Below are 20,728 nucleotides of genomic sequence, written 5' to 3' on the forward strand. Positions count from 1 at the left end.
TTCTATTATTAATTAAACCTGTCATCCAAATTACTTAATTTTTTTTAAATAAACATCTCTCAACAGCCAGCTATCAATCAGTCATTTCAAAATTATTAAAATCAAAGTATTACTAAAACAAAAAACAGATTATATTGCTGCCGATGCGCTTCGGTGGCGTTCGGGTGACGCCATGCTGGCTTGGCGCGTGTCTCGGGCAGTCCGGCTCTCCAGTTCTGACCGTTCCAGTAGACAGACATGTTTTCTGTTATAGCAGTATTGCAGTATTGGTTCCATGCCATTTTATTTACTACAGTTCCGACCGTCGCTAGGTACAGACATGTTGTCTGTAATAGTAGTATTTGATTCATGTAATTTTATTCTCCATTTCTGACGGTTCCAGTACACAGACATGATGTCTGTGGCAGGATGCATTTCATGTTATTTTAGACAGATATAATGACTGTGGAAAGATATGTTCAATACGTAGTGATCAAGAGCAGTTTCTCGTGTCTATATCAATAAAAACGCGAGTGGCATCCCAAATGAGTTGTAGTTTATTCGTGGCAGCAGTTCCTTGCGAAGTTAATTTCAGCCTCAAAACAAAGAATCCACGACCTCCGTGCTGTTTTCTGCGCTGGGGACATCATCATCATGAAGACAGCAGGTTAGTGAAGTGGACAAGAACTTATGAATTCCAGTCAGGGCAGTGGAAACAACTAGGCACCTCACGTGTACTGCATGCACAGTAGAAATGTGCTCAGTGACACGTCACCTGCAGTAATGCACAGGAGGTAAAGAAGGATGACAGTATTAACACTATCTCACTTTTATTCCTTTTTTCTTGCCGTCAGCGGTCGGCGAGCACTGGCTGTCGGCGCCTCACCGGCGCTCCGCCCCCGACTTCACTGCTGCCCGGCCGGAGTGGCCGTGCGTTTCTAGGCGCTACAGTCTGGAACCGCGTGACCGCTACGGTCGCAGGTTCGAATCCTGCCTCGGGCATGGATGTGTGTGATGTCCTTAGGTCAGTTAGGTTTAAGTAGTTCTAAGTTCTAGGGGACTGATGACCTCAGCAGTTAAGTCCCATAGTGCTCAGAGCCATTTGAACCATTTGAACTTCACTGCTGCTGCGTCCCGGCTGCGCTGCTGGTCCGTCTCCAACTGACTGCCAGACACACGGCGACCCGGAAATACTGTCGGTCGCTCCAGAGATGGTACGACAGTGCGCTTATCGATACGCGCTGCTGCTGCCGCTCACGGGCCAGTAAGGCAGGAAGTTAGTGACGCCAGTACATGGAATAAGAAAACGAGGCGGCAGTACCGCAATAGAAGATGACAAACAACCAATGGCATCAACACGAGCCGTGGACGGTTCATATCACTTACACAGCACTAGACAACAGTCTCTTCTCACAAACTACAATTGACTATTAATTTTGCTACGAGAGTCATTCACGAGTAATGGAACACATTTTTACTCGGCCACCTTCGGTTGAAAAAATGCGGTTTCGTGAAGTTCTGACTGTTAGTGACGGTCTACGAAGCCTTCAGAATGGCGACTCTATCGGAGGAGCGTTCCAAGCTGAAAGCTTGGCGGAAAACAAGCGCATGACATTGGCATCTGTATAATCTGTACGGAAATCTGGCAGTGAACAAAAGCACGATGAGTCGTTAGGCAAGGCGTCTGTCATCAACGCAACAAGGTAGCACAAACCTGTCCGCGTGTTGGCCGGCCGCACGCAGGTATGACACCCTCAATGTTGGAACGTGGGGACACTGTCACTGTGACCTTTGAACGGCACAATTTGTTCGTCAACTGCAAGGTGTTCTTTATTGGTATTTTTGATAAAAATTTTTCGCAGCATCTCGCTTACCATTCTAAGCTTGAACAGTCTGTCAGGTGCAGAATGTTGCTGACGAGGGAACCTCCCCATCGCACCCCCCTCAGATTTAGTTATAAGTTGGCACAGACCTTGAAAAACTGTACACAGATCACTCGAGAAAACAGGAACAAGTTGTGTGGAACTATGAAAAATTAAGCAAAATATACAAACTGAGTAGTCCATGTGCAAGATAGGCAACATCAAGGATAGAGGGAGCTCCGGAGCGCCGTGGTCCCGTAGTTAGCGTCGGCAGCTGCGGAACGAGAGGTTATTGGATCAAGTCTTCCCTCGAGTGAAAAGTTTAATTCTTTATTTTCAGACAATTATTTTGCGAAGCTGCACAGGTACACAGAGCAGTATTGTTTACGTGGTCGTGTGTCAATTATCAAAGTTCAGGCACTCACACATAATCAACTTCGCTCTCCAAAATTCCATGACACGTTCAGATTTGCTTGGACATATGCAGGATTTGACGGTTTACACACGGAAAAATTTGAAAACGTTAAAACCATATGTTTTGACAGAGCACAGGGAAAACTGTGCGACTGTGAAACTGTTGCATTCATTTGCTTATGTGACAATCTCTTACGTTTTCATCACTTTTTTGGGAGTGATTATCACATCCACAAGTAAACCTAAATCGTGCAAGGTAGAAAAATCTTTTTACCCATTCGCCAAGTGTACAAGTTAGGTGGGTCGGCAACGTATTCCTGTCATGTGGCGCACATGCCGTCACCACTGTCGTATATAATATATGAGACTTTTCCTGTGGAGGAATCGGTTGACCTATGACCTTGCGATCAGATGTTTTCGGTTCCCATTGGAGAGGCACGTCCTTTCTTCTACTAATCGCACGGTTTTGCGGTCCGATCGCAAAACACAGTCATTAAACTTATTACAGTCAATGAACGAATAGACAGATCATAACTTTGTGAAAGTAAAGAAAGTAAACTTTTCACTCGAGGGAATACTTGAACCAAGGACCTCTCGTTCCGCAGCTGCTCACGCTAACCACGGGACCACGGCGCTCCTGAGCTCACATTATCATTGATGTTGCCTATCTTGCGCATGGACTACTCAGTTTCTACATTTTGCTTATTTTTTTCATAGTTCCACACAACTTCTTCCTGTTTTCTCGATTGATCTGTGTTCAGTTTTTCAAGGCCTATCCACTGTGCCAACTTATAACTAAATCTGAGGGGGGTGCGATGGGGAGGTTCCCTTGTGGTTAGTATCGTAGTACCGACAGGAAAGAAACGTCTTCAGCGTGTTCGTCGCCACAAAAATGTAAAGGAACTGTGTGTTAACGCAAGGTCTTATACAAGTCTGTCCACCCACGAGGAGCTCACAGAACTTCATTGACTGTTCTCATTAATCCACCATACAGCCTGGATCTCACAACTTCCGACTTCTATCTGTTTGGTCCAGTGACGGATGCACTCCGCGGGGAAGCAGTACGTGGACAATCGGGACGTTATTGATGCAGTGGGACGTTGGCTCTAATGTCAATGGTACCATGCGGGTACATTGGACCTCACAGTAAGGGAACGTAAGGTCACCGCATGGAACAGAGGTTATAGTGCAAAAAGGTGTTCTGTACCCAAAAGAGTGGGAAATACTGTGGTGTATTGGAATCTTGACTATAATCAACCAGCATTTAAAAAACAAATGAGATGCATTAGTTGCTGAACGCTCCTCGTACATAGTTCTGTGTAATACATGTCTCCCACTGATGGCTCGGTAGAGACACGATGCTGTCGTCTTCGGCGACGATTTCAGACTGAAATGATAATTAAATAAAGACCCTAAGCTGCCAACGGGCGTTGATATCCATGAACGGGGACAGGTGAAAATGTGTACCCCGAACGGGACTCAAACATGGGATCTCTTGCTTACATGGCAGACGGTCTATCTATCTGAGCCAACGAGGGCACAGAGGATAGTGCTACTGCAAAGGGAATTAATCCCTTGCACGCTCCCCGTGTGACCCACATTCCCAACTTAATGTCCACACACTACATTCGTAGTGCCCCTGCCCATTACACTCATTACTCGCGGCAGACAATCTTACCGAGTCCCGTAAGAGTTCAGGCAATGCGTGTGCATCTGCACAGAAGAAGGTCAGTGGTCGGTTAGCCTTAACTATATGAAGACGGTATCTGTTCCTTCGGACATGTCTGAAAGGACAGATACCATCCTCATATAATTGCCGACTGGTCCCAGCGGCAGGGCGCTCTGAAGCGACTGATGACCCTGCAGTTAAGTCCCTTTACTCTCCAAACCAACCAGGGCGGTCTGAAGTAAGGAAGTGTGCTGTATCGATGGCGTATAGAACTACTGGGACGCGTCCACGCCGACGTCTCCTATTCGTCGTTACGGCAGGCAGCGACTGTGTTCACTTGTGGTTCCGTCGTGAGGTACCAACTTCGCCACGGGACCTCGTTATTCGGACGATATAACAGAATTTGCACATTTTTTTTTAAAAAAAGGTCTGTTTTCTAAATTTCAGCATTCAGTAGCGAAACGGCTACTCTGTTTATAAAGGATACGAAACATGGTTCCATTGAGGAAAAATGAAGGACTAAAATTTTTGAAAACTAAGATTTATCATAAATTCCCTTCATTACAGGTTATTTTTTCATTCCTTACTCGCTACACACACAAAGTCACGTAATTTCTGTTGGAATTTTACGACAGCTTCAATTATTCTAAAGGTATTCATATTTCCAATAATTAAAAAGATTTACTTTGAATTATTTTAAAAAAAGCAGTATTCGCCTTAAGCAAATACGTAAAAAGAAAACTTTAAGAATTTAAAAAAAATTGAGTTAAACCTGACAACTTCAAGAGAACAACTGTCATTTTAAAAGGATATTAAAAAAAATCGTGCTGAGCAAAAATAGCTTAACCAACAATGGTTGCCTATAGACTAGGACTTAGAATATTCTCAAAATGGTCAATAACAATTCACAAGTCATGACAAAATAAAATCCATCAATTAATGTAGATTTATAGGAAAGGTTACTGACACCAACATATTCAGTTTACAAAAAGTAATGGTTTTCCTTTTTTACTAGCAAAATAGACTTGTTTGGAGCGCGCCATTTTCCCTTGGGCCAGACACAGAATAGACAAGGCTTCTCCAAGTCACCGGCCGTTGCAAACAAACCCGCGATCACACTGAAGACAAAACAAGCAGGTGTCTAGAACACACAGAGAAGGGACATTAGTTTATCAGACGTGACACACACAAACACACGCTTCCTCTCGCGCAATTTGATAAATCAGGAGAACAGTTCAAATGGTTCAAATGGCTCTGAGCACTATGGGACTCAACATCTTAGGTCATAAGTCCCCTAGAACTTAGAACTACTTAAACCTAACTAACCTAAGGACATCACACACACCCATGCCCGAGGCAGGATTCGAACCTGCGACCGTAGCAGTCCCGCGGTTCCGGACTGCAGCGCCAGAACCGCTAGACCACCGCGGCCGGCAGGAGAACAGTCTTTGATAAAGGTACTGAGGCCACAATACCGTAATAACAACTTCTCCCCTGTTGAGATCGAATACTTGACGTTTAAGCAAAACGTTCGTGACACATCAGCACAGCAGACAGGTCTTTTTGAAGTTACCGGTAAAAATTTCAACTGCAGCAATCAATACTCTAGATATGCTTAACAAAGTTAGCATGTGCCACAAGTCGACGCAGTTGCCAAGTGCAGATCACCAAGTTATCGGTTGTCCGTATCTGCAATGTCGTCGTACTGGATGGAAATGCCGTGTGGCTAGGGCCTCCCGTCGGGTAGACCGTTCGCCTGGTGCAAGTCTTCCGAGTTGACGCTACTTCGGCGACTTGCGTGTCGATGGGGATGAAATGATGATGATTAGGAACACAACATCCAATCCGACCCAGCCGGGAATCGAACCCGGCCGTTAAGTATGACATGACCACTCAGCTACCACAGGCGGACGTCCTACTGGATGACAAGGACGCACACAGCCTCGTCCCAGCAGAAACGCAAGTATGCCAAGAATGGACGCAGTGCCCACTTCGCGGCTGTACCTTCCTCTACGTCTGCACGCCGGCGTCCAGACCAGCTGCCAATACCAGCGCGCCCCCTGCGCCTCCCAGCGGCCTCCGCCACAGCAACCGAGCGACATCTCTGCGCATGTGGTCCGCCGTTACATACAATTCAGGCCCTACAGAATCTACGACACTGAGGGTGGTATCAGCGGTATCGTGTTGCATAAATGGGTAGGGCGGACACGATGTGAACACATCAAATAGTGTTAACAGTAATTGTCGAAATTAGGTCAAAATTCCGTGGCGGTACAATAAACAACCACTGAAGAGCCAAAGAAACTGGTACACCTGCCTAATATCGTGTTGGCCCCCGAGAGCACACAGAAGTGCCGCAGCACGACATGGCGTGGACCCGACTAATGTCTGAAGTAGAGCTGGAGGGACTGTCATCAAGAATCCTGCACGGCTGTCCATAAATCCGTAAGAATACGAAGGGGTGGAGATTTCTTCTGAACGTTCATGTCTGAAGAGTTTGGTGTCCAGCGGCAGTGTCTGAACTCAGAAGAGTGTTCCTGGAGGCACTCTGTAGCAATCCTGGACGTGAGAGGGGTCGCATTGTCCTCCTGGATTTGCCCAAGTCCGTCGGAATGCGCAATGGACATGAATGGATGCAGGTGATCAGACAGGATGCTTACGTACTTGTCACCAGTCGTACCTAGACGTATCAGGGGTCCCATATCACTCCAACTGCACACGACCCACACCGTTACAGAGCCTCTGCCAGCATGGACAGTACCCTGCTAACTTGCAGGGTCGATGGGTTCTTGAGCTGTCTCCATACCCGTACACGTCCATCCGCTCGATACAATATGGAACGAGACTCGTTCGAACAGGCAACATGTTCCCAGTCATCGACAATTCAATGTCGGTGGTGACGGGCCCAGACGAGGCGTAAAGCTTTGTGTCCAGCAGTCATCAAGAGTACACGAACGCTCCAGACTACTACGTCTTAAATCGTCGTTCCTCCCGTTTTTCCTGGATATTTTTCCGGCAGCAGCGATGTCTGAATAGCTCTGAGCACTATGGGACTTAACATCTATGGTCATCAGTCCCATAGAACTTAGAACTACTTAAACCTAAGTAACCTAAAACATCACACAACACCCAGTCATCACGAGGCAGAGAAAATCCCTGACCCCGCCGGGAATCGAACCCGGGAACCCGGGCGCGGGAAGCGAGAACGCTACCGCACGACCACGAGCTGCGGACAGCGATGTCTGAGATTAGATATTTTAGCGGATGCCTGATATTCACGGTACACCCGTCGAATGGTCGTACGGGAAAGTCCCTACTTCACCGCTACCTCGGAGATGGTGTGTCCCATCGCTAGTGCGCCGACAATAACACCACGTTCAGATTCACTTAAATCTCGATAGCCTGCCATTGTAGCAGCAGTAACGGATCTAGCAACTGCGCCACACACTTGTTGTCTTATATAGGTGTTGCCGACCGCAGCGCCGTATTCTACCTGTCCACATATCTCTTTATTTGATACGCGTATCTACACCAATTTCTTTGGCCGTTCATTGTAAAAACATTGTAAGAGAAGTAAAAGACCACATATAACGCTATAACAACTTAAATAATAAAATTACAGAGGATTTCCCATCAAGGGAGCCAAGTATTTAAAAAATGCGTAACACACCCAAAGTAAAATTTTGTACCTAGACTACAGCTCCACAAGCAAACTTGCTATAATCGTGAAAAATCTTACACCAAAGCTCGCTTGAAACAATGGCATACACAGCCTGGCAAATACGACACAGTTTGCCAACAGTGTCAGCAGACATAAAAAATAGCAAACAAATTTCAAAATACAACAAAATTACCAAATTCTTTCACAAGTTCTCGAAAACAATTTAGACTTTGAAGTCAGATTGATTTAAAACAGCAACATTAACCTGAAGAGTCAAGGCCTCGGACACGATCACTGGAAGAGGAAAACTGATCATGACGAAAGAAATCTAACAGAAATTACGCCAAGGTTTCTTTCAATCACACCATCTCAGCTGACCTAACAACAAGAAAATACGCAGACCAATGAGTACTGCGGCACAAATGAAATGACTCAACACACGCCGTAATCAGAAATAGCGATAATTTTGTAACAAAACTTGGTATGCGTGCAGAAACAAGTAATTGCTCTAGCAATGGCTAGAACCACATGAACACAGAGATAAATCGGCTCTCTCGTATGAACACTCTACCGATCACATTGGTAAGATTATTAACAACAACTTGCGTCAAGAAATGTTGGACATTTGTGGTAAGGTCTTATGGGACCAAACTGCTGAGTCATCGGTCCCTAAGTTTACACACTACTTAATCTTACTTAATCTAACTCACGCTAAGGACGACACACACACTCATGTCCGAGGGAGCACTCGAACCTCCGACGGGAGGAGCCGAGCGGACTGTGACAAGATGCCTCAGACCGTGCGGCTTCTTGCGTCATTAGTTTAACCCTTTGAGTACCATTGGATTCTGTCTGAAGCCACCATTTTATATTTATAATCGATGCCTGTTGGGTGAAACCACCGATCCGTTGCAATATGGAGACATCTGTTGGTATATTCTTCGCACCATGCAACTATCATTTTGCAAATCGTTTTGACCATCTGATTACTATACAAGACGGTAAATGACAGCATCATCTTCAAACTATCTAAGTCAGCTGCTCAGAATGTCTGCTAAATCACTTACAAAGATCAGGTAGAGCAGAGAGCCTATAATACTTACTCAGGGAAAAGTATATACTACTCCAGTAGTTGCATTCAGAATCCACTCACAAAAGGAGAAGTACAAACTGCCACACGAATACCCGCGCTAAGTTCAACCAACGGCCTTGTCAAAGAGGGAGGACAAGCAGACATTGGTTCAGGTCACTCTCTTGTCCTAGGGGTGGGAAACTGCCCCTAAAGGCGGAAGAATCAGCAATGATCAACGGCGTGAGGATGCAGAAGGCAATGGAAACCACTGTATTAAAGACACGTAACGTGTATCCACAGGACATGTGGCCTGTAGATGAAAACAGGTCGTGATGATGTCTCCATTGGCAAAAGATTCCATGCTAGTCCCCCATTCGGATCTCCAGGAGGCGACTACCAGTAGGGAGGTGACGATGCGAAGAAAATTTCAATAAGAAACTAAAGGATAACGATTTTCGGCTTACAAGGCCATCTTCAGAAATTTGTGTCAGAAGATGGCCTTGCAAGCCGAAAACCGGTTAGCAATAAAAGTAATATTATAGAACAAAAGCAAACTGGCGCTTTTCATTTATTATTATAATGTTGTTCTACCAAGAACCGACGGAAGATTCTGTTAATGTAAAGGATAACGTTCTACGAGTCGGAACGTGGAATTTCAAAAGTTTGAACGTGGCAGAAAAGCTAGAAAATCAGAAAAGGGAAATGCTACGGCTCAGTTTAGTAAAGTGGGGGCCAGTGCAGAGAAATGGAAGGAAGACAAGTATTTCTCGTCAGACGGTTATAGGGCAGAGCCAGCAGCAGTAGAAAATGGTATAATTGAAGTAGGATGCATTATCAATTGAAAAATAGGATATAGAGCGATTTACAATTCCGTGATAGGGTTGTTCTCGTCGGAATCGGCAGCAAACAAACACCGTCTAAGACTGTTCAGGTCTATATGCTGATGTTGCAAACCGAAGATTAAGATATAAAGTTCTCGTCGGAATCGGCAGCAAACAAACACCGTCTAAGACTGTTCAGGTCTATATGCTGATATTGCAAACCGAAGATGAAGATATAAAGAAAAGGTATGAGGATGTACAACAGTCAAGTGTAAAGGGAGATGAGAAGGATTTTCTCTGTCTCGTGATGGCTGGGTGTTGTGTGCTGTCCTTAGGTTAGTTAGGTTTAACTAGTTCTAAGTTCTAGGGGACTGATGACCATAGATGTTAAGTCCCATAGTGCTCAGAGCCATTTGAACCATTTTTTGGAGATGAGAATCTGTCATGGGGGACTGGAATGTGGTTGTAGGGAAAGAAGAATGGGTTACAGGAGCATATCGGCTTGGTACTAGAAATGAGAGAGGACGAGTTCAGCAATAAATATCAGATGGTAATAGCGAATACTCTGTTCAAAAATCACAAGAGGGGGAGGTATGCTTGGAAAAGCAGGGGAGATATGTGAAGATTTCTGTTAGATTATATCAGTGTCAGATGAAGATACTGAAATCAGATATAAGATCGGAAGGCATACCCAGGAGAAGGTATAGGCTCAGCTCACCATTTAGTAGTGATGAAGAGTAGTCTGAAGAGTGTCGTTAAGAGTAGTCTGAAGAGTAGTTTGAACAACAGGCGGAATACGGTAGTTCTACGGAATGAAGAGAAACGCTTGAAATTCTCTGAGGCTGTCGGTATCGCGTGAATAAATAGCTCCGTAGGCAGTTGAGTAGAAGAGGAGTGGACATCTCGAAAAAGGACAGCCAGAGAGGTTCGAAAGAAAAATATAGGTGCAAAGAAGCTGACTGCGTAGAAACTGCAGGTTGGAAGGAAGTACAAAAACGTTCAAGGTAGTTAAGGAATACGGAAATGCAAGACAATCAGGAGTGAAATAAATGGCAAGTGCAGGGATGCTGAGGCGACATGGCTGCTTGAAAAATATGAGGAAACCTAAAAGGAAATGATTTCCCGAAGGACTTTCTCAACATATAGAAAAGTGAAAAGAACCTTCAGAGAAATTAATGTGAAGGGTGCAACGGAAACTCCACTGTTAAAGAGCGGGTAGGTGGAGAGAGTATATTGAACGCCTCTGTGAGTCGACAGGGAACAGATAGGGAGTCCAGTATTAGAATAAGATTGTAAAAGCGCTTTGCAAGACATAAGATCGATGAGACAGAAGAGCTAACATTTGAAATGAATTTCTAAAAACATTGAGGAAAGTGGCAACAAAACGGCCATTCACGCTGGTGTATACAGGGTGGTCCGTTGTTAGTGACCGGGCCAAATATCTCACCAAGTAAGCATCAAACGAAAAAACTTGGAACGAAACTCGTCTAATAGCTTGAAGGGGGAAACTAGATGGCGCTATGGTTGGCCCGCTAGATGGCGCTGCCATAGGTCAAACGGATATCAACAGCACTTTTTTAAATAGAAACCCCCATTTTTTATTACATGTTCGTGTAGTACATAAATAAATATGAATGTTTTAGTTGGGCCACTGACTTCGTAAGAACATCATCCACACGATTTAGAAGATAATATTTGGCGACAGGTGCGAGAATTGTCGCGCAAGCAGGTTAACGGTTCAAGCATCCAAGCTCTTGACAAGAGTGATATACAGAGGGATGGAAAAGAATATTAGGAATATGTTAAGTGATAACCAGTTTAGCTTCAGGAAAAGCAAATCTACCAGAGAGGCAGTTCTGACACTGCGGTAGATTCTGGAAGCAAGACTGAAGAAAAATCAAAACACTTTAATAGTGTTTCTCGAGCTGGAAAAAGCGTTGGACAATGTCAAATGGTGTAAGGTGTTCGAAATTCTGAGAAAAGCTATAGGGAAACACGGGAACAGAAAGAGTGGAAGACCAATAACGAAGTTCTCAGATCGAAAGGAGAATAAGGCAGAAATGTAGTCTTTCGTCCTTACTCCTGTATTTATACACGTCAGTGTGGTGAAAATTTTTAAATTTAATGTTTTTGTATTGTTGGGACTAGAGCAGTTGGTAAAATAGTTTTTCCAACACACAGCGATATATAACGGCGATAATTTCTTTCCAGATATACCTACATCGTAAAGCATGAACAGTAAGACACATTCATTAGCAAAAAACTCAGTAACATAACTGAGATTTAAAAAAATCACTTATAACTTTAAGTAACCATGAAAATAACCAAAGTTTTACAATCACAAAAACTTTTAGTCACATACTAAAACCACATCCTGCAGTGGAGATGCATAAGACAGTCGTGCCAAAGGCGTCGTCAGTAGTTAAAATCAGACTATCACCTCCATCTGTACAGCCTAATTATGAAGAGATGGTCGATGCAGACACGTCATATTATTAGTACTTAGCCTGTGAACTAGCGTCAAGGGTGTGTGGAAGCACTAAGGCAGACAATTTCATCGAGAGAGGGCACTCGTGGTATGCGCGAGACACTTGCGCACATTAAAACCCAGGGATACATACTCATGCGCGTCAAAATTTTAAAGGTTGTGCTAATTCAAACCCTCTGTGATAATAAATAGAACATATTAGAACCATTTAAAACGTCTGCATACAATAGAAACTATGAACACTAATTTGCCTGTGTCCTAGTGTCAAGCAGGTGAAGCTTGCGCTAAGGAACAAATCTAACGAGAGAGGGCAGTAGTGTTGTGCGAGAGAGTCTCGCCCAAATTAAGACAAGGATACGTACTAGCGAAAACGAACACAGTGTTGTAGTAAATCGAAAACAGCTGTCGTCATGAGTAAAAAACATAACAGGATAATTTGAACCACACATACATCGAGAACCGCGAACAATAATCATCAAAAACACGTAAAATCCAAACAGGAAAGGAGCATATCACCAGCATCACAAAAAATAAAAACTAGCTTCTAGTCAGCCAAACTACATTACGTTACAGTCAGAAGGGATTGGAAACAATCCAAAAAAATTTTGTTACTAAGGTGCACCTGTTCGTTAAGAATGAATCCATCTTTGTGAGATAGATGTTTGAAAATTTCTGATTCCTCGAACAGGTCAAGATTGCAACATTTACTCACTTCGTGTAGCAATTCTACGTCATCAAGTTTACGTGGCGTATGCTGTAAGAGCAATAGATGTTCAGCAAACCTGGAATTGTAGACGTTTCCACCATTTTTACCTAGCATGTGTTTTTTATATCTTACTTTAACAGATCTACCAGTCTGTTCAAGAATCACAAGAGCAGGTATACTTGGAAAAGGCCGGGTGATACGGGAAGATTTCAGTTAGATTACGTCATGGTCAGGCAGAGATTCCGAAAGCAGATACTGGATTGTAAGGTGTGCCCAGGAGCAGATATAGACTCAGATCACAATGTAGTAGTGATGAGGACTAGGCTGAATTTTAGATATTAGTCAGAAAGAATCAGTACGGAAAGAAGTGGAATGTGGAAGTATTAAGGAATGACGAGATACGTTTGAACTTCTCTAATGCTATCGATACAGCAGTAAAGAATAGCTCAGTGGGCAGTACAGTTGAAGAGGAATGGACATCTCTAAAAAGAGCCATCACAGAAGTTGAAAAGAAAAACATAGCTACAAAGAAGGTAACTGAGAAGAAACCACGGGTAACAGAAGAAATACTACAACTGACCGATGAAAGGAGGAACTACAAAAATGTTCCGGGAAACTCAGGAATACAGAAATACAAGTCGCTGAGGAATAAAATAAATAGGAAGTGCAGGGAAGCTAAGACGAAATGGCTACAGGAAAAATGTGAAGACATTGGAAAATGAAATGATTGTCGGAAGGACAGACTCAGGATACAGGAAAGTCAAAACAAGAGTGCAACGGGAATTCCAGTGTTAAATGCAGTCGAGAGCGCGGATAGGTGGAAAGAATACATTGAAAGCCTCCGATGTGATAAAAGAAGAAACAGGAGTCAATTTAGAAGAGATAGGGGATCCGTTACTAGAATCAGAATTTAAAAGAGCTTTGGAGGACGTAAGATCAAATAATGCAGAAGGGCTAGATAACATACCATCAGAATTTCTAAAATCATTGGGGAAAGGGGCAACAAAACGACTATTCACGTTGGCGTGTAAAATGTATGATTCTGGCGACATACCATCGTGACTTTCGGAAAAGCATCATCCACACAATTCCGAAGACGGCAAGAGCTGACAAGTGCGAGAATTATGGCTCAATCAGTTCGTCGGCTCATGCATCCAAGTTGCTTTCAATAAAAATATACGTAAGAATGGAAAAGAAAATTGACGTTGCTCTAGATGATTTGTAAATTTGTAAACTGATGAAGGTATCTTTACATATACCGAGACCTTGGTCAAGGATTTCAATAAATCTTTATCCTGCAACTGTTTGGCTATTATGATTTAGTAATCGCACTTGTTTATCTTCGTGTCTCTTCCGTGGAACAAGTACTCAAGCTTGAAGTATGCACTGTAGGGCACATGTGTACTGGACATTTTTCTCTTGTTTCCGTCCACACTCCTACAAAAATATGGAAATCAAAGAGCTTGCAGTAGAAGAGATTTCTCAGAATGAGCAGTGATCATGGCTCTTAACGTAGGCGTTTTAGAGCCCATGTTTACTGCACTGTTTTGCTTCGATTGATCGTTCCTGTCATTTCCCTGAATGTTGGTTACTCATCCTAGCACACCCTGTATACATGTTCAGGGTCGTGTAGACCCTCTTTGTTTCCTCGATCATCAACTGTACTCCTGCCCTCCCCAATGACTCAATCCTTGTTTCCTCTCACCGCGAGTCCCGCATAGTGTAAACGCACCTCTGCTGAACGCTAGACAGGTGCGCTCACGTAACCGTCTGACGAGTAGACGGGTAAGGCAGTGTCGTCGAGTGCAGGGGAGCGGAAAAAAGGAGAAAACAGACAGACTGGTCCCAGAGCGGTGCCGTTTGGAAGCTGACTGCCGCTCGCGGATGCTTTGAAGGGGAGCCGTGTTAATTGGGCATGTGGAGCACGGGCGAGGGTGCAACCTGGAGGGGTAGTGTACGCCCCGCCCTGTGGCTCCAGCTATAAGTAGGGCTCAGCGCGCCACCGCAGTATCAGTCCCACAGCGTGCTCCAGGAGCACTCGAGCGTCGAGACCATGAAGATCTTTATCGTGAGTATGCAATACACCGTACAGCCTAGGGATTCCGTGCAGACAGAGGGTGGCCAATAGTCCGGCGGCCGCCATGTTTCTACCATAGTGCACACGGGATGAACTGTTACGTAGCATCGCAAGATAAAATGCAATCACCTGTCAGCTGTTAGGAGGCACAGTCATCCCATTCAGGATAGTGAACTTGTGGGCAATTTTAGTGGGCGTTAAATTGTAAAATACAGGGCTTACTGCATTGTTATCTCCCCATTAAAAACAGCAGTACTGTTTGACAACAGTCTTTACATACCATTCGCCACTTGTTGTAGGGCTGTTGATAAAATATCAGTATATCGATATTTTTTCCAAAAGATATGCACATATACTACCGATTCTTCTTGATACCAAACCGGCAATATCGAATGCCGATATTTTTGTTTTATATAAATTTTTCCACAATTTTGGGAAAATATTTGTTCTTTTGAAACTTTACTTTCACTGTGCGAAGGAGTTTTACAACTTTTTTGAGCTTTCGTCAATTCCAGTCCTTCTTTTTGTGTGATGCAGTTATATGTGACACAAAAGAAGAAGCCCTACTGCACTTGGGGGGGGGGGGGGGGGCGGAGTGAAATAGCACACCAGAGGCATTAAATTTTTTTTTAGCCTAACGAGTGTGTTGTTTCTTCACATCCACTTTCTTCAAAAACGATCTAAACTGCAACGTTTAGCTTCACCACGCAATTTGACATAACTGCTAGGTCGCTAACGTTTGCAGAAATGAGAAAAACCGAGAAATCGACATGAAGTGTTCCGGACAAATCTGGTATGTGACAAAAGCGAACGAAGGACCAGTCAGACAGCTTTAATTGTGCCGCTTACATGCAGTTACCATTGTTAGCAAAGTGGTTATAGCCGAACGTGCATCGCTTTCCTTCGAATTCTTGCTCTAAGGGGAACAGGCAGGCTACTAGCTTGTTGATGTACAGGCTATCTAATAATAAATCAATACTTAAATTTACAGCTCTAAAACCGGCAGTATCTTTACAATGTGCAGCCGATAGTTTTACACGCAGAAACGACGATATTTTTTCCGCCGATATATCGATAATTTTTTGATATATCGAGAGCCGATAATAGGTTTTTTCCAACATCGACTTATCGGATTCCAGATATTTTTAAAAATTCCAACAGTCCTAATCTGTAGCACTGCCTTTTTCATACGGATGAAATTTTAATCACTATGAAGCAGACACAAACTCAAGCGTCAGTTTGGTAGCGTTCGGACAACGCTTTCCAGTTTTGTCAGTACAATTATCATAAGCAAAGTCAGATCCCTGCCTCAGGTTCACGCCAAGAATCTTGCGTAATTATATTTCATTCGCGAATTCTTGTGTATTGCCCATCTGTGAGGAGATCTTAACAGATTCGATACATAGAAGACACAAAGATGATCAAAGGAAGAGCGGCACGTTTCGTAATGGGATCGTTTAGTAAGTACCTGACCTTTACGGCGATGTTCAAGAAATTCAAGTGGCAGACGTCGTAAGAGAGGCGTTTGCTGCCACAGAGAGGTTTACACTTATAATTCGTAGAGCGCCGCACGGTTTTCAACAAGAGAGCTGACGAAAAGGTTTTTCTCTTTGGAGATGACACTCCTCTAACTGTGAAAGACCTGAAACATAATATAAAAGATATTGCTTGTATGGTAGTCGGTAACATCAGCTCGTGACTGTGATAATTAACGCTCAACTATAACAATTAGCAAAGCGTTCAATGTCTCATACTGAAGTCTTATAAAAGGGAAATTGTATGCTTCCCAAGTTGGCCGAACAGTCAGTTAAGTCGATCGGGTTTAGTGATCCATACCCCAGTCGGTAAAAACAGAATCTTAATAGGACTACTTTGTTGTCTGTATGTCGACTGCCCGGCTGTTGAGATGCCTCTTTCACAGGAACAGGTAGAGACATTAAGTTGATACTTACGTGGCATACCAAGGTTTACGATCCCTTGGCGGGGTAAAAAGTTTAATCATTTTAAGTGAATCCAATCAAAAGATACGTACAATTTTGGATACTCTAAAAACTGGCTGATAGGTACCTATAGAGTATCTCCCGTTGAATTAGAAACACCGTATTTTGAAAAAAGCAAGGTTTCGTAGCAGAAGCAGAAGGACGAATCCGAAAATGGTTACAGCATATAAAAAATATTTTTTGCCAAAACCTTTGATTTGTGTCGGAACAAGGATGTTTGTGCTAATCCACGACAAGAAACTTTGCATGAAAATTCACTATTAATACTTGTATACATTACGACTGCTTGAACTGTATGGATGTGATGACAGAGACCCATTTGTCAGTTTCGGATTAAACTGTGGAGACTATAAGTCATCAATAGAAATGCTCTCTGGATTTTCTATGGCAGCTAGTCACATACTGTAGTTTTCAATGAATCCTTACCCGGAACGAGCATGCTGTGTCAGTCCTTGCACTGTGATACCTACATAGTGCAATGAAGTCAAACCAGAAGTGGAGGTGATGTTTCGCCTAACTAGAAAATCATGTGCTTCCAGCCATACATGTTCATCAACATTTGCATCTATACTCCGCAAGCCACGCTAAGGTGTGTGACAGATGGTACATTTGTCCTCCCCATGATTTCCTATGTTACAGTCGGAATTGGTGCTTGCAAAAAATGATTGTTAGTGAGGCCCCCACATGACCAAGAATCTCTCTAATTTTAAGATCATTTTACGAGAGATACGTAAAATTCTTCAAGGAATGTACGGTCTTGCAATTTCGTTGAGTCTGCCGTTTGTCGTCGTTAGTCTATACTTTCCGGATATTCTTGTAACGAATCTCAATCTAGGTTCTCCCTTTCTTACGATCAGTTTTATGTGATAATTCCACAATAAATCGTTTCGTACGGACACTTCCAGATATTTAATAGCTATTACTACTACTAGTGATTGTCCAGAAATCACGCAATCATACAAGAACGGATCTTTCCGTCTATTTGTAGGCAGCCGTTTGATGTGTTCATATTGGAGTTCAGCTGATAATCGCTGCACCAAATGTCAATCCTGCATCATGTAGCAGTTTTCTCGGGCTACAACTACTCTATATAAGACAACGTCAAAGGTTGCCCTGACGAACCTACCGACTTTAACCACCACAGCACTGACACATACTGTCAACAGTAATATAATCCCCCCCCCCCCCCTCAGCAAGAACGACACGCTGCAGTGTATTAATTGGGAACAATGTTACTTCAGGACATCATACGAACGTATCGCTCAGTACAAACCTCAACTGAGCTAATATTGTCTGAGTATTTCCACTATGGATGCTTCACGTCTGTACATGGCTGCCTGACCAACTCACGATTGGAGGTCATGAATCACAGAATTAGAACTTTACGCTGATTCGTCATAGCAAACTTCTTGTTACGCCTCTTTCATACTTGCCATAAATATGAAGAGCTATCTGTGAACCGTGATATCCATATGCAGATATCAGCGAAGCCATGTCCATACATTATGGCTTACGCAGCTAAATAATCATCTGCTCCAGCATGGGGGGGTGTAGATTTTTGTTACAAAATTATTTATTAATAGACTACCAAACTGGGAACAAAATGCTGGAGTGTTTATGACAGGTGTATCAGAATGGATTTTACAGCGTTGTAAACTCATATTGGATAGTTAATTTAACTTGCAGATATGGTTTTCGTCCCATTTTGTAGAAAAATACATCACGTCTTTTTTACCTTGTACCTAAACAGGTTGAATGTGACTTTAATTGGTTATGCAGTCCACTAATTGTCCAAATTCGATTTCTTGGCAAAGTCGTTACAGCGTATCAGGCGTGACTTGTTCAATTCAGAGGCTGTTCTTGGCTCTGAGCAGGCCAACGTGGCCGAGCAGGTCTAGGTGCTACAGTCTGGAACCGCGATACCGCTACCGTTGCACATTCGAATCCTACCTCGGGCATTGATGTGTGTGATGTCCTTAGGTTGGTTAGGTTTAAGCAGTTCTAAGTTCTAGGTGACTGAGGACCTCAGATGTTAAGTCCCATAGTGCTCAGAACCATTTTGACCCTGGCTTTGAGCTATGGTAGGGAAGCCAGTAAGCGTAGGACAAACACAGTACGGTGCGTGGCGGAGGGTACCTCGTACCACAACTAGCATCTTCTCTCCCACTCCCAAACAGAACGAGGGAAAAAGGACTGCCTATATGCCTCCGTACGAGCCCTAATCTCTCTGATCTTATCTTTGTCGTATTTCCACGAAATATAAGTTGTCGGCAGTAAAATTGTACTGCAGTCAGCCTCAAATGCTGGTTCTCTAAATTTCCTCAGTAGTGATTCACGAAAATAACGCCTCTTTACTTCCAGAGACTCCCATGCAAGTTCCTGAAGCGTTTCCGTAACACTCGCGTGTTGATCAAACCTACCAGTAAGAAATCTAGCAGCCTGCCTCTGAATTGCTTCTATGTCCTCCCTCAATCCGACCTGATAGGGATCCCAAACGCTCGAGCAGTACTAAAAAATAGGTCGTATTAGTGTTTTATAAGAGGTCTCCTGTACAGATGAACCATATCTTACCAAATGAACCATAGTCGCCTATCCACCTTCCCCACAACTGCCATTACATGCTTGTCCCACTTCATATCGCTCTGCAATGTTACGCCCAAATATTTAATCGACGTGACTGTGTCAAGCGCTACACAACTAATGGAGTATTACGGGATTCTTTTTCCTACTCATCTGCATTAATTTACATTTATCTACATTTAGAGTTAGCTGCCATTCTTTACACCAATCAAAAATCCTTTCCAAGTCATTTTGTATCCTCCTACGGTCACTCAACGACGACTCCTTCCCGTACACCAGAGCATCATCAGCAAACAGCCGCACATTGCTATCCACCCTATCCAAAAGGTCATTTATGGGCACTCCAGATGATACCCTCACCTCCGATGAACACTCACCATCGAGGACAACGTACTGGGTTCTATTACTTAAGAAGTCTTCGAGCCACTCACATACTTGGGAACCAAAGCGCTCGACTTGGCGTGATTTTGTACTAGCATACCATGTGAGTGCTCTACTTTCCTTCAAGATGATATCAAGACTAAGTCTGTACACCCTGTATAGTGTAGTCAACTCGATGTACGTCGATATGTGGGCGCCAGAACAACCCATATTTGGAGGTCATGTATCACCAAATTGGAACATTGCCCAGTCTGTTAAGGAAATGTCTGCAGTAAGACTCGCCTTGCTCTGTGTTTCTGACGCTGTGATGTCCTGATGGCAGCTGACCGTCGCCCTGGTGGCTGCCGCCCAGTGTGGCCCAGTACCAGAGCCTAAAGCCAAGGCCGCCCCGGGCTACCTGGGAGGCTTCGGAGGAGGTCTGGGAGGCTACGGAGGCGGCTTCGGCGGTGGCTTCGGAGGCGGCTTTGGCGGTGGCGCCTTGGGAGGCGGATTTGGAGGCCTGGGCTTCGCCGCCCCGGCCATCGCCGCCGCCCCCGCCATAGCCGCCGCCCCCGCCATCGGCATCGCCGCCGCTCCAGCCACGGTGGTGCGCACCCGCGTGGTGCCCGGACCGACGCAGCTGGTGCAGCCGCCTCCAGTGCTGCAGAGGCAGGTGATCCAGCCTCCCCCCATCGTGCAGACCCGCCTCATCCAGCCCCCTGCACAGCTCGTCCAGGGACCGCCCCAGGTCATCCATGAGCAGGTGCGTGATCAGCAGTGAAACTTTCTTACATCCACTGTTGTTGTTGTTGTTGTTGGGGTCTTCAGTCAAGAGACTGGTTTGATGCAGCTCTCCATGCTACTCTATCCTGTCCAAGCTTCTTCATCTCCCAGTACCTACTTCAACCTACATCCTTCCGAATCTGTTTAGTGTATTCATCTATTGGTGTCCCTCTACGATTTTTACCCTCCACACTGCCCTCCAATACTAAATTGGTGATCCCTTGATGCCTCAGAAGGTGTCCTACCAACCGATCCC

The 20,728-nt window shown here is 44.1% G+C and overlaps 1 protein-coding gene across 1 annotated transcript in view; it reads left to right on the forward strand.

Moving 5' to 3' along the window:
• The window catches only part of LOC126106256 (uncharacterized), a 257,643-nt gene extending 237,173 nt beyond the window's left edge, over window positions 1–20,470 (forward strand). Inside the window, exons 7-8 of the mRNA XM_049912481.1 lie at window positions 20,033–20,126; window positions 20,169–20,470. Coding sequence (XP_049768438.1) covers window positions 20,033–20,126; window positions 20,169–20,470 — 396 coding nt within the window. The remainder of the gene's footprint in view (window positions 1–20,032; window positions 20,127–20,168) is intronic.
• Window positions 20,471–20,728: the final 258 nt, after the last annotated feature.

This window comes from Schistocerca cancellata, chromosome 10, assembly GCF_023864275.1.
Source record: "Schistocerca cancellata isolate TAMUIC-IGC-003103 chromosome 10, iqSchCanc2.1, whole genome shotgun sequence".
Lineage (NCBI taxonomy): Eukaryota > Metazoa > Arthropoda > Insecta > Orthoptera > Acrididae > Schistocerca > Schistocerca cancellata.